The 15,545-nt window shown below is 42.2% G+C and overlaps 1 protein-coding gene across 1 annotated transcript in view; it reads left to right on the top strand.

The window, feature by feature from the left end:
* grin2ab (glutamate receptor, ionotropic, N-methyl D-aspartate 2A, b) overlaps window positions 1-15,545 on the top strand; it is a 128,775-nt gene that overhangs the window by 76,750 nt on the left and 36,480 nt on the right. Inside the window, exons 5-8 of the mRNA XM_074629662.1 lie at window positions 8,702-8,868; window positions 8,971-9,105; window positions 9,213-9,312; window positions 11,137-11,342. Coding sequence (XP_074485763.1) covers window positions 8,702-8,868; window positions 8,971-9,105; window positions 9,213-9,312; window positions 11,137-11,342 — 608 coding nt within the window. The remainder of the gene's footprint in view (window positions 1-8,701; window positions 8,869-8,970; window positions 9,106-9,212; window positions 9,313-11,136; window positions 11,343-15,545) is intronic.

Here is a 15,545-nt window from a genome sequence, read left to right as displayed (position 1 = left end):
AGTGCACTGCATTTTGCCATACTTCCCAGTGGGAACGCACTTATACACTCAAAATAATGAGTGTACGTACGGAAGTACGTGAATTGAGACACAACATTTGACTTGTCCTAGCAGGAAAAGTTCATGTTAAGGAGGGCTCTGTTGCGTTTGAAGGTCCTCCATTCAATATCCAAAGTATTAATATTGCAGCAAACAGCTATTGTCTATGTAAAGATATAGAGGAGTAATGTCTACCTGAGTAGAGAATGAAGTCACTCTCCCTCTGTGTGTGTTGCAATCCGAGCTTCTCTGTGCTTTGTTGACATAGGCGGGCCGGCCGCACGTGCCATTTAGTGCATGTAAGCGTGCCCCACTGGCTAACTCATGGCCGCCGCTCTGCACTGCGCTCATACGACTCATTACAGAGTCGTTGCAGAAGTGTCACACCCACCATCCAGTTCCTCCCCAGGTAAACGCTGTTAAGGCCCCGACACACCAAGCCGTCGGTCGGCCAGTTTCGGGTTGTCGGTGAGCGTCTGTTGCCCTAGTTCTTGCGGTGTGTCCCACGCCGTCGGCTCTAGTCGGCTCGTGTCGGAGGTTTTTTTGGCCGATTTTAGCATTGGCTGTTCAGCTACTGTTTCCAGAAACAGAAGTGAGGAAAGCAAGCCAACAAATAAAGTCAAGAGGAAAAACCCAGAAGGCTCTTCTCATTTTTCATCTTCATCTCATCTGATCATTCCAATACACAGCGACATGACCATCTGGAATGAAGCTAAGTGGTGAGTGAGAGTGGTGTGAAAATGGTCGGCAAACGTTGCTTTGTTTCATGTACATGTCATAAATACGGCTCGTATATCCGCAGTCCTCGGTCTTCCAGTTTCCCTTTTTGAATGACGAATACAGATTGTCTTCCAGTTTCCCTTTTTGAATGACGAATACAGATTGTCGCTGCCTGCTGGTGTGGAGAGTTATTTCATCTCACTCAGGCACAGAACGTACAGTACGTGCTAACTGGCTGACGGCTGTCGTCTTTACGGTGTGTTCAAGAGCTACTTGTCAGCCAAGACAAAGGCGATGTGAGGCGATGCAACAGTCAGCCTTCACCGCCGCTAGTTCTTTGATGTCAGTTTGGTGCGTCTGGGACTTTAGCTCTGTCAACAATGTTGCCATTGTCTACACTGTTAGCTCTGTTAGCACCATTACCTGAGAGGTAGTGTCTAGAAGGTAACCCGCAAGTTGAGAGTTTTTGCAAGTTTTTGCAGATCTCAGATACCCTTTAGACACAACCTACCTACCATGTTGAGAGCTGTGTGGAGGCAATAGAAATGCTCTGAATTTTGACTTTAGCACCTTTAAGTGTCCCAGTAGTTAATGCCACTTAGATATCTGGAACTTTATTCCTAAACTGAATGCAATCATCAGTGTTATTAATGCTTTAATATCACTTTCCTATAATGCTTTTCCTGTTAAGACATGTCAAAATGTAAAATGTACTGTACTGTGTATCTCTGACTTTTTTAAGACATAAATTACACATACAATACATTTTAATAGAACGTTGGAAACCACCTTAAAAGCTGCAAGTCCTCCTTCTCCATTTCTTCCGTGAGAAATTCTCTGTCTAATAATTTGGACAGCAGCTAATTATTTGGCTTTCTCATACAGCCTCCCGAAATGCCCCATGAAAATATTCACTTGGATTCCTGCATGACGAATGAGTCATGACCTAAAGTTCAAGTGGGATTTACCAAATTAGTTTTAGGTGTTACCTGTGCCTGAAACCGCAGGTACTATTTGTGCACTGTGTGGCCAGGGAATTTTAATATTCAGCAGAATAATGTAGAGATGTAATTTAATCTCTCTACAACTCAACTGTGAGCAGAATATTATTCTGCATTTAGTACTGCCGCTGTAAATCTTTTTTTGGGTGATTGACTTATTTTGCATGTGACCTTTGCACACTTTGCTTTGTTGACACAGGACTTATTTTGCCCTGTTAGTTTGTTTGCACTTTTGTGCAGACTCAAGTGGGATGTTACTTAGCAGCATCTGGGGGCCGTACTTTGTCAGGCCAACCTAATGTGAGTGCGCCATCCTAACTGACCTACTGCATGAAATATTAATATTGCATATTGCTGGCCTCATCATCATCGTCCTCCTTACCCCCATCTTTTTCTCATTATTCTGCATACTAGCTCCATCCTCTTCTTTTGTGCTGTCCCGTGTCATGTACTCGTCTACCAGCCTTTCAATTATTGTTCCTTACAGTAGCTGCTTACAGTATTTCCTCTCTTCATCCACCTTGTAGGACTCCGATCCTTCTCCTCCTCCTGCTCCTCCTCCTCCTCCTCCTGTAGCCTACATGACTCCTTCTCCCAACGACTTCTAGAAATGTGTCAGGTCGTCTCTCATTATTCTGGATCCGTACAGCTCTCTCCACACTTTTCATACTTTCTTCACTTGATTGCTGTAAACAAAAATTAAATTTGACATGAAGTAGCATGTGTGTCTGTGTGTGTGTGAGGGGGAGAGAGAAGAAGTGAGATGCTGTCTTGGTTTATGTGGTGTATTATTTAATGGTATGTGCTAGTGGCTCATGAGTAAAGCTATATTTTGAGGGGCCTTTGTGTGTGTGTGTGTGTGTGTGTGTGTGTGTGTGTGTGTGTGTGTGTGTGTGTGCGTGCGTGCGTGTGTGTGTGTGTGTGTGTGTGTGGGCTGTGTGCATGCGACGTGGGTGGATGTGAAACTGTACATGGAGTTCACTGTATTTATATAATTGATGCACAATGTCATCAGTAAATCTCTAGGTAGAGTATGTGGGTTATAATGTGGAAATACATTTGTGTGTGTGTGTGTGTGTGTGTGTGTGTGTGTGTGTGTGTGTGTTATATCTGTACATTATTGATATGTGAGCTTCTTGGTGGACTTGTGTGATTTGATGAGAAGATGCATGTCTGTGTCAACGTCTCTCTTTATCCTTTATAATTCATTAACCACCAGCAAATATCATCGTCCCCTTTCACCTCTCAGTCTTCTAAAAACACTCACCCTGAATTCTCCCCTAAACCTCCTGCCCTCTCTTCCTCTTTCCTCTCTCCTCTCCTCTCCTCTCCTCTCCTCTCCTCTCCTCTCCTCTCCTCTCCTCTCCTCTCCTCTCTCTCCTCTCCTCTCCTCTCCTCTCCTCTCCTCTCCTTTCCTCTCCTCTCCTCTCCTCTCCCTCATCTCTTCTCCTCTCATCTCCTCTCCTCTCCTCTCCTCTCCTCTCCTCTCCTCTCCTCTCCCTCATCTCTTCTCCTCTCCTCTCCTCTCCTCTCCTCTCCTCTCCTCTCCTGTCCTCTCCTCTCCCTCATCTCTTCTCCTCTCCTCTCCTCTCCTCTCCTCTCCTCTCCTCTCCTCTCCTCTCCTCTCCTCAGATTGTGAAGGTATTTAAAAGGAAGTGTGTGAGTTAGACCGTGATGACAGGTGTAAATATTAAACACGTTAAAAGCATGTTATGAACATGTATGACATGTAGCACCATCTCTATAGCCTGTCAGCACACAAGGACCACTGTGGTTGTATGTGTGTGTGTGCATATATGATTCCTCACAATTTCACAATTTTCCATCAGCTGTGTTTTTTTTTTTTTTTTAAAGTTATTTTTTTGGGGGCATTTTCCATTTTTATGACAGGACAGTGGATAGAGTCTTGAAAGGGGGGAGAGAGAGAGTGGATGCGGAAAGGGCCACAGGCCGGATTCGAACCCGGGCCGCCGCGGTCAGGACCAAGCCTTAATACATGAACGCCCGCTCTACCAACTGAGCTAACCCAGGCGCCCTCAGCTGTGTTTTTGATGAGTTGCATGTTGGGTTTATTAGTAGCTGTTTATTAATAATTTTGAATCCTGTGTCCTCCTCAGTTTTATGCAAATGTATGTATATATTTATTATTAAAAATCAATTAACAACACATAGCAATGGCAAATATTGTCCAGAAACCCTCACAGGTACTGCATTTAGCTCAAATCATCACATGGCAAACTGCAGCCCAACAGGCAACAACAGCTGTCAGTGTGTCAGTGTGCTGACTTCACTATGACTTGCCCCAAACTGCATGTGATTATCATAAAGTGGGCATGTCTGTAAAGGGGAGACTCGTGGGTACCCATAGAACCCATTTTCATTCACATATCTTGAGGTCAGAGGTCAAGGGACCCCTTTGAAAATGGCAATTCCAGTTTTTCATGACCAAAATTTAGTGTAAGTTTGGAGCATTATTTATCCTCCTTCGACAAGCTAGCATGACATGGTTGGTACCAATCGATTCTTTTTAGGTGTTCTAGTTTCATATGATACCAGTATCTTCACTCCAGCTTTAAAACAACCTAAAAATCGCAAGTTGCGTTAATGTGTTATAGAAATTTGCATTAATGCGTTAACTTTGACAGACCTACTAATAATGTAAGTACAGCCTTTCAAAGAGCAATGAACTTTTAATTCTTAAGAATATTCAGACACTACAATTGGAATGTGATACAAATATTAGAATATCCTAAATGAATAAAACATAAATACAATAAACCCACACAATCAAAACAATAAGTAAAACGGACTCTCAGGCTCTGTTAACAAAAATTGCACTTCAATAAATATTAAACATTTGGCACAGGGGAATAGAGAGACTGCCAATCAGTTTCTCAATAGTTAGTCAGTTTTTGTTAACTAAAAGTGCAAAGTAACAACATATTAAGTTAGATATAAGTAGCAACATTAACACTCCTCTCTCATTTGGTTTAAACCCAAAATGTTCCCACACCGAACTGTGGACGATAAAACAAAAAAATGATCAAGGTCATGTCCATATATTGTACATTAAGTGAATATAGTAATTATTGTGACAGGCCTACTTACTAACAATCCCAAACCCACGACTATGGCAGCAACTCATCACATTTGAGAATCAACAAACGTTTGACATTTTTGCTTGATAAATGACCCAAAGAATGATTCTGACTTATGATATCATATCATACAGATTTTAAACAAACTTTCAGGTTACAGACGGACTTTCTGGTTCACCTACTGTACTTGACAAAGTTGTGCGCACACAGTTTTCCTGTTCAATGAGGAAAAATTACAGACATTTGTCATCAATACACAAAGAAATTTCCCCGAATGTTGGGTGAGCATTGCTATGGAAACCCAAGCGTTCATGTTAAATGATGCTTAGACCACCTATCATTAGGTTCTGCAGTGGGTATTAGGCTGTGCTGTCATAAATCTACTTGGCTTGGCCTTCTGTCTACATTGTTTTTGTGAGGCTACATTGGCTGGCCCAGCTGGCTCGATAGACAGTTTCACCTGAATGCCCACTTGGTAGTTCTGTCGTCATCCCTGCACATCTAGCTCCACTAGTCTTAGAAATAGTTATTAGTTCAATCAGAACGTTTTCCCACACGATTCTCTGACCTAAATGCACATTTAAATAATAACTTATTTGCATACCACCTTTCAAAACCACCGTGACAAAGTGCTGCACAAACAAGGACAAATAAAGGAAAGCAGGAACAATCAAATACAAGATCACAGTCAACAAATAAAAATAACAGCACATAAAACAGCAGCAGTAAAATAATGGATAAAAGTGCACAAAATGAACGAAGAAGAAGCCAAACAGTAAAAGTGAGTCTTGAGAGATGATTTAAAAGAGGGCAGTGAGTTCCTCAGGTAATCTATTCCAAAGGATTGGAGTCCTAACAGCAAACACTCTGTCACCGTTGGTCCTCAGCCTTGACCGGGGAATAGCTAACAGGGTCTTATCAGAGGGGCTCAGGCTACGGGCTGGTACATAAGGAATTAGAAGCTCAGCCAGGTAGCTCGGTGCCATACCATGCAGGGCTGTAAAAGTCAAGAATAAAACTTTAAAATCAATTCTAAAACGGGGAGGGCGAGCCAGTGAAGGGAAGCTAAAATTGGGGAGATGTAATAATGCTTTCAAGATTTGGTTAAAAGTCTAGCGGCTGCGTTTTGGACACCCTGAAGACGTGTAATCATGTTTTGGTCAAAGCTTGTAAACACAGCATTATAATAATCCTGACGAGAAGTGATAAAAGCATGAATAACTCTTTGAAGATATTTAAACGTAATCTAATTCTAGGAAGAGGAAGAAATAACTGAGCCAGCTTTTCTTAAAGGTTCTCTATATGATATTCAGAGCATTAATATAGCAGCAAACAACTATTGTCTATGTAAAGATATAGAGGAGTAATGTCTACCTGAGCAGAAAATGAAGTCACTCTACCTCTGTGTGTGTTGTAATCAGAGCTTATCTGTGCTTTGTTGACGTAGCCGGGCCGACCGCACGTGCCATTTTTATTTTTTTTTGCCTTTATTTGATGGTGATAGTCATGAAAGAGGGAGAGCGAGAGGGGATGAGATGCAGCACACGGCCACGGGTCAAATTCGAACCCTGGACCGTGGTGGTTACACCTGATAAAGTAGAGTAGAATAGAGTGGTCGTCCTTCGAGTGCAAGGTTGGCAGTTCGATCCCCGGCTCCCCCTGTCTGTATGTCGAAGAGTACTTGAGCGAAACACTGAACTCCAAGCTGCTCCTAAATGCTTAGGGGGTTTAATGCAGAGGTCAAATTTAATTTATGTACGTGTATGTATATGATGATTGTAATAAAGTTTACAAACCCATTTTCATTCACATATCTTGAGGTCAGAGGTCAAGGGACCCCTTTGAAAATGGCCATGCCAGTTTTTCCTCGCCAAAATTTTGCGCAAGTTTGGAGCGTTATTTAGCCTCCTTTGCGTTCTAGTTTTATATGATACCTGTATCTTCGCTCTAGCTTTAAAACTGAGCCCGCTACAACCTAAAAATCACAAGTTGTGTTAAAAGAAATCTGTGGTGTTAAAACAAATTTGCGTTAACGCATTATTATTGTGTTAACTTTGACAGCCCTACTTTAGAGTACAGTGTAATAATATGACTCGTATTATTGTAATAAACTGGAATTATCCTTTAAACAATTAACAGGTTGTTTTGTTGACTAATGATCAACTGTTAAATCTGTATAGTTTCAGCAGTGATTTGTATGCGACTGCCGGTCGTACTCGTGTATGTGTGAGTGGGGAGTGGGTGGGTGCATGTTAGTATCTGTGCTTGTGTCGGTGTTATCTGGGTAAAACTGAGGCTGTGTGCCTGTTGCCGCACAGAGGAGAGATTTTTGTCTTTTTTTTATAAAGCCGCACACACACACCTACAGTCACACACACACAGATGGAAACAGTGAGATAGATCTTTTTGAAGTACAATTTCATCCCTCTCCTTCCCACTTTTCTGTCTTTTTTTGTAGCGTTGGAGGGAGGGGAGTTAAATCTCTGCGGGGCCTGCTTTGTGTGTGTGATGGCCTGAGCTGGGAGCTTTTTGTTGAACTGAGGGACAACACTAGAGGCACAATATAGGTTTACACACACACACACACACACACACACACACACACACACACATGAAGGTGGAGGTGGTGGGGGCAGAGAGACGGTAGCTGACAGCTGATTCTCCATGTGTGTTTATGAGGGCTTTGATGTTTAATGTGTCACGTTCTTTGATGCCCTCTGCGGAGGGGGCGTCAGCGCATGTACGTGTGCATGTGGTGTGTGTGCACGTGTGTGTGTGTGTGTGTGTGTGTGTGTGTGTGTGATAAAGAGGGACCTTGTGAGGAGGTTTGATGTTTGTGTCGCTCTTAGTTTTCCTCCCAAGACTCTCACTCCTCTTCCACCTCTCTCTGCAGCAGGTATCTCAATCTCACTCACAAGACTGCCACATTTTTCTCCTCCTTATTCTCCCCTTCAGCCTTTCTTTCCTTTTTCTTCTCGCTGTCTGCTCCTCCTCCTCGCTCCTCTCTGGTGGATGGGCTGCGTCGCTGTCGTATTTGTTGTGTCCCCAGGGGGAAACTCAGCGTACACTTTATGCAAACATACATTCTGCAATCATTAGCAACTTATTTCACACTCACTTTGGGTTTTCATTTTGGTTTAATAACTGCTTTGGTTTTGGTAATGCTTGCTTGCTGCAACTTACTCTCACGCTGACCCTCAGTTTCCCTCCAATGCTGAGACTAAATGATTTAACTGTACATGGCATTGCGAATTAATGCTGGAGCCACAGTTTATAGAGGATATCCGCTGACTTCCATTGCTATAAAATGACACCATATCTTTTGCAGCTAGTGTTCCACAGAAAAATGATGTTCAGCATTAATTACTTTTTTTCTGTGTTACATTTTAGACATCGTGCCAGTTCGATAACACAGCACCAGACAAAATGAGCAAGCAGGTAGAGCATCGTTATTTAGCTCAATTAGGGTTTGAGACAATGCATTGGCTACTGATGGTCGAAGTGAAACTTGTGAGTCATGAGCCAGTTATGTGCGACCATTAGGGCCCTCCTGTTGCCAGCAGTCACTCTCTTGCAGTGTAGTCTAACTTGTTGTCTGAATCTCTCAGTATCTCTTCCTCTCGTTCCCATTTTCCCTCATTTGTTTCGCCAACGCTTACACTCTCTTATCTCCGCCACTCTCCGAGTCTGACTCACTGATTGCAAAATTAAATTTTTTAATTCCACCAGGTTTTTGAGTCTGATTTGCGCTCACTCCAGCTCTTCTTTTCTTTTCTGCAATTAATTCAGTTCCTCAGACAAATCTGCTGACTGTCTGTGCTGCTGGCCTGTGTGTCGTTGCAGGATGAGAAGTCCACGTTCTTCCAGTTCGGCGCCGCTCTGCAGCAGGAGGCTCTGCTCATGCTCGCCATCATGGAGGAGTATGACTGGCATGTTTTTTCTATCGTCACTTCCAAGTTCCCCGGGTACCAGGCCTTCATCAGCACACTGAAGATAACAGTGGATCACAGGTGATGAATACGCTCACACACGGCCTGTTTCCGTCCTTAACCTTTATTACGGCAGCTGACAAGATTAAGTGCCTTGTTTTATTTAATGGTGTATTGTTACAGCTTCGTGCGCTGGGACCTGCAGAGTGTGGTGACTCTAGATGCTGTAGATGGCGACCCAAACTCTAAATCACACATTGCTCTCAAGAGAATCCAGAGTCCTGTTATACTGCTCTACTGCTCCAAGGATGAGGCTGTGTGAGTGTATTTCATTTTCTTTCGCTGCTTCTGTCTCTCTGTCATACACGGTACGCCAGATGTCTGCAGTGAATCTTTATTAACTCTCCGACTCTACTCCTCGACAGGTATATAATGGAGGAAGCTCGCTCCTTGGGCCTGATAGGAGCCGGTTACATTTGGATCGTGTCCAGTCTCACCACTGGCAACCCAGACTTTACCCCTGAGGTAGTGCGGCCCCATATGTAGTAACAGGTGGCCACTTTTGAGTGGTTTGACAAGACAAGCAGTGTTTTTGATTCCAGGCTGTTTGCAGGTCATCTGCTACATCTCCTGTATAGAACTCATCTCCTTTATTCTCTAGAGATGATATGAAATACAGCACTAAAGAAACACTGAAATTCTGAAGGAAACAAAAATCAGCATAACAACATCTCTAAAGCTCAGTAATTAATATATTTTATCTTGTTTGCTTAAACCGTAGTGTAAAAAAGACAATTTGTCATTGTATACGGGCTTATGTACCATACTGTTGTCCAGTTAACCAACAGAGACTCCAGGTAGTTACTGCTCCCCGCCAAGAAATAGTCCGGCACATAACCACTTTGTTTTTACTATACATTGTATATAAAGATAGACGACATGACAGCTCCCCAAAAGTGAAGCCAAAACACCTCGATCGCCCCCTGGTGGCTGGCTGCAGTATAGGTCATAAAATCCCACCCCCTCCATGTTAGTGGATGAGACGTGGGCCAAAGTAAAAAGTCAAAGTACACGTCAAATACATTTTTGTTATAAATAAATGTTCATTTTTGGGGCGGGACCTTGATACCACGGTTCCAGCCACCGATCACTACCACGGAGACTCTGGCTCCAAATTACATCCAAATCTCAAGATGGCAGCTCCTGTATCCGGAGTATTTCGGCTTCACTTTTGTACAGTGGGAGGAAGTGGAGACGCGTCGTCCATCTTTTTATACTGTCTATGACTTTTACACTTTTACATTTTTTGTTCAGATTGAACTAACAATGTCTAACATGTTAACGAGTGAGCTTTAGAGGTTCTGGAAAGCAGATTTTGTTTCCTTCGGACTGAGCCAGGCTAGCTGTTTCCACATGTTTCCAGTCTTTGTGATAAGCTAAGCTAAGCTAACCGTCTGTCCGTCAAATTTAGGGGACAAATAGCGAGAGTGGTCCCCAATCTTCTCATCTAAACAGAAAGGGAATAAATATATTTCCCATAATGTCAAACTATTCCTTTAAGACATAAGCATAAGTCTAGGACGGTATAGAGACACATCATGGTGACTGGTGAATTATAATTCATATCATATTTTTAGTTTACTGCGTTGTTTACATTCTTCTCTCTCTACCTGAAAACATTTGCTCTGCCCCTAAATAGGATGTTTGACAACATTACGTACACATTCACTCTCAACGTGTAAGACAGCGAGGTAGCTATTATCCCAATAGGATATAAATATGTGTCTAAATAATTCAAAGTATAATCAGCTCAAATGTTCCCCTCACATTAAAACTGGAAATAAATCCAATGTTTGCTTACCTTTTCTCAAAAGCCTCTCCGATGTTTATTCTCCTCCTTTCTTTGTCCATCATTCTCAAGTCCCTATTTGTGTTGGGTTTTTATGCCTCTGTTTTCAAAGATCTGATTCAACATTTAGTGCCAAATTAAAAAGTAAGAACAAAAGATTGTAGACTGACGGACTAGTGTGCTGGCATTATTTGATGTTTGCTCAGTGTGGTTTAGAGAGACAAACTTAGAGAGCCATTTAGTCTCTCTAGTCTTTCATTTTGACAGTTTCAAGATGTAGGCGATATACCTGGATGAGCAATTCACTTTGTGGACATACAGTCTGCTCACCCTTATTTAATAGCCAGATATGAATCATTTCAGGAAGGCACATGAAACCAATAAATCATCTGCTTGTCACCGTTGAGAGATACATGTGGATGTTTAAAATTGGGCGAAGTGAAATTGAGTCTTTCACACCGTATGTGCCCCTTCTCAGATCTCCTCTCCTTTCCTCTCAGATGTTTCCCCTGGGGATGATCTCCGTGTCCTACGATGACTGGGAGTACCCGCTGGACTCGAGGGTGCGGGACGGAGTGGGCATCATTTCCTTCGCAGCCACGTCCATGCTGCGAGAGAAGGGGGAGCTGCCAGAGGCCCAGAGCAGCTGCTACAGCACAGCGTCAGACAGGAGCCCCGGGAAGCTCCCACCTAGCGCCCTGCGCAGGTGTGTATGTGTGTGCTTGTGTGAGAGTGTGAGGAGATCAAGGTCTAGGGACTTGCATAACTCGGCTCGTCTTTGTAGCTGAGCGTCGAGCAGCGTTATATAAGTCTTTTTAATGTACTAATGAGAGGGGTAGAAAGGAGAAAGGAAGTGGAGATGACAGCAGCGTTAAACACTCTGATGTCTAATGACATTTAACACTATTAGCTGTTGTGTACATGGCTGCTCGGTGCATGAGCTCACTCTGCTGCCTTAGTCGAGCGACAGCGAGTTGAACTTCAGGCAGCCCTCCGTGTTGTCGCTGCCCTGTGTCAACTAGCATGTGTCTGGTGTGTGTGTGTGTGTATTCATGTGTATTTCTGTGTGTGCACCTTACTTCACATGACTGGATTCACTGTCATTAAGTCAGGATTAAAGCAGCTTTTACTAGCTTTGTTCTCTCTCTCGTTTCTCTTGTTGCTTGGCTCTGTGGGTGGCCCGCATGTGTTGGTAGGTGTGGGTGTGTGTGTGTGTGTGTGTGTGTACACATATGCATCCTCTCTGAAGTCTGTGTGATGAGGAAACAGTCAAATCCTTCAAACAAGAAGGGGGGACAAATGGGCACAGACACACATGCAGGCACTGAACATCCACGACTGTAAAAGCACAAATACAGAATCTGTTAAAGAGGACCTGTTGTGCTTATTTTACAGGTGCATACTTGTATTTTGTGTTTCTACTAGAACATGTTTACATGCTTTAATGTTCAAAGAACGCTTTATTTTTCTCATAGCGGCTGTGCTGCAGCACCTCTTTTCACCCTCTGTCTGAAACGCTCTGTGTGAGCTCCTTTGTCAGCTGGCCCGCTGTTGTGATTATTCAACCGAACCAAACTCTTCGGACTCCACTCCAGCTCTGCTCTAACTAGCTTTATTTGAGGGCGTGCCAAACTAGCCGTTAAACATCAGACCGGCACATACGGGTACTTCGCAAAAAGTCAAGGCAGCGCCCCCTTTTGGGGGATAGAAAACTGAAGATCACATAGACTTCAATGAAATTTGATGTATGTTAGGATTGTAATTTTGACAAGTTCGAACGCATTCATCTCTTGTTATACAAATGTTTCTTTTAAACACATGTCTAATAATTATTTTTCAACCTTGTCTGAACCTGAGCGTTCGCAATACCTTAATAAATTAAGGTTGATCGCCGCCATGTCCCTTCAGTCTTCCCCCGTCCAACACAGTGGCGGGATGTTGCTTATCCAGACTTCTATACATATTTGACTGAATCACGTTCGGCTAAAAGTTGTCTGTAAATAATCAGCCTGTTAATAGACAACTGTTTGATCTATAGGCTGAGATTTAGTTGGAGACGACAGTTTGATGCTGCTATAACGTTAATGTATGACTGTATTACTGCAGCAGCCTCACACTCAAGCTCACGTTAGCTAGCCATGTTAGTCACTGTCACCAGCATCATTTAGTGATTTATCACACTGACGGTGAATAGTCACGTATGGTATGTGCTTCAAATCTCAGTGTGAAAGCCTCGGTTAACCCGCCACACAACAGCTTTTCCTCATTTTCTCTCCTGCGACAGCGAGTTTCTTTCCCCCAAACGGGAGCGCAGCCTCGGCGATGATGCGATGCTGGTCTGGTCTATAGCTTGGAGCCATAAAGCCCCTCTATTATATCTTTTTTAGGACACGTCAGGGGAACAAATTTTAGATCAGTGTTTTGGATTTATTGTTGGTGCAACAGACTACATAGCAACTCTTTAGAATAGTGTTATTATTATTACCGGATTGTTTAAAGTAGAAGTTTGGAAACATGTTTCAACGTCTTGTCTTTATGCTGTTACCGTCTCTGAGGGACACGGGATTGTTTTCCCCCAAAAGGGGGTGTGGTCATCCGAGCCTACTCTGGATGAAGTATTGCCGATCTGATGTACGCATATGTGTTAACTGATGACATCACCACTTTACGGAAGAAAAGGCAGGACTAGAAGCAAGGCGTTTCAGGCAGTTCAGGAGCAGTGTTTCTGCGGAGGAGAGTAACTCCCTTTGGTGTGGAGCTTTGGGCTTTGTAACTTTGCAGACCTTTACATGCACAAAAAACTATATAACACACTAAAGGAAAGGGAAAAAGCACAAAAGCATAATAGGTCCCCTTTAATGGCATCGCTTCCTTTCAGGGTTTTTCTGTGTGATATTGTGACTACATCTTGATTTCGAGGCATTCAGTGGCTAAAATATGATTATTAATCAGAACTTTATATGAAACCTACTGAATACACAGAGGTCACGTTGCTAGGCTCCGCTCATCTATGATGACTTATGAGTTTCCTCATTAGAATGAGAGCCACAGTGTGATTTCCACCATTATGGTTTTATTATCCCATCTCTCCTTCTTATTAGCCCGTTACAGTATATATCAAAGCATATACAATCCCGCCGTTGTTGACAGGTTGATCCAATATAACTCAGACCTCAATAGGAGCTCAAACCCTTTTTCAGAACAATCTTTTTTTTCATTCTGTCAGAGGTACCTCGTTTGTCTCACTAACTTATTAGAGATAATTTGCATATTTGTCAAAACAACTGCAGCCAATTTTTGTGATAATAAACTGACAGGTTGGATTTCCCCTACCCCGATTTGGAAGTGGTGAGGCTGTGATCAGAATTCTGCATACATTAGTCTAGATACAATCTTGCCGCAGTGTGTATAAACAACGTGAGGTGGAGAGGAATAGGACAACATAATCTCCCCGTCATTCTCGCCTGACAGGCATTAATATCCCAGACTCTACTTCAGCTTGTTCGGTCTCCACAATGGTGCAGGTTTTTATTTTAGGTTTGTCCTGGTTGTACATTTCTAAAGGTTATTCTGTTTGATGGAACCAGTGTACCATGCAAACCCCTAAGCTGTCACTGTTTTCTGAAAAGATGCTCGCTGCCATAATATTTCCTTCTTTATTCATACTTTTAGAAAGAGCTCACACAATGAGCGACCCACTGCAATAACGGGAACATGCTCTGCACATTTTAAAGATGGCAATTCATTTATTTATTTATAACTCAGAGTGATTATTTACAATGATGCTGAGTTACATAACAGTCAGATAAACAAAACAAAGTTAAACATTGTATATAAGGATTCAAAAAAACAAATTAAGGCTGTCAATCGATTGAAATATTTAATTGCGATTAATGGCATGATTATCCATAGTTAATCACGATTAATCACACATTTTTTATCTGTTCAAAATGTACCTTAAAGGGAGATTTGTCAATTATTTAATACTCTTATTAACATGGGAGTGGTCAAATATGCTTGCTTTCTGCAAATGTATGTATATATTTATTACTGGACATTAATTAACAACACAAAACAATGACAAATATTGTCCAGAAACCCTCACAGGTACTGCATCTAGCGTAAAAAAATATGACTTGCCCCAAACTGCATGTGAATATCATAAAGTGGGCATGTCTGTAAAGGGGAGACTCGTGGGTACCCATAGAACCCATTTACATTCACATATCTGGAGGTCAGAGGTCAAGCGACCCCTTTGAAAAAGACCAATCCAGTTTTTTCAAAAAACGCCAAAATTTAGCACAAGTTTGGAGAGTTATTTAATTTCCTTTTGCGACAAGCTAGTATGACATGGTTGGTGCTAATGGTGGATTCATTAGGTTTTCTAGTTTCTAGTATCTTCATTCTGGCTATAAAACTGAGCCCGCTACAACCTAAAAATCGCGAGTTGCTTTAATGCGTTAAATAATTTAGTGGCGTTAAAACGAATTTTCGTTGACACATTATGACTTTGACATCCATAAAACAAATATAAAGATAATATTAATGAAAACAGCTGAAAAAAAATTGTTGAATTTCTAGTTAATGCAAATCATTTTGCGTACAGTCATTTAGAAATCATTGAATTAATCCCTTTTTAATGTGGCTGTACATTTTGTTTTGTTAACGTCACACAGGATCACAAAATGACGTGAATATCCACGTGAATATAAATATGAATATATGAAGAATAATCTGCCTGTTTCACATGCCTCAAAAACACACCAGCCTCATCCGTTTAGATCAAAATCTTTCCCCAAAAATGGAAACAAACCTGAGATAGGAGGAGACAGCAGTTTCCCGGAATAGACCGTCACAGTGTTTTCGCTATACAGTATGTATTCAGCTGTGGCAATGCACTGTGACAAGG

Source organism: Sebastes fasciatus, chromosome 3 (assembly GCF_043250625.1).
Source record: "Sebastes fasciatus isolate fSebFas1 chromosome 3, fSebFas1.pri, whole genome shotgun sequence".
Classification (NCBI taxonomy): Eukaryota; Metazoa; Chordata; class Actinopteri; order Perciformes; family Sebastidae; genus Sebastes; species Sebastes fasciatus.
This window is presented reverse-complemented; position numbering and strand designations above follow the sequence as displayed.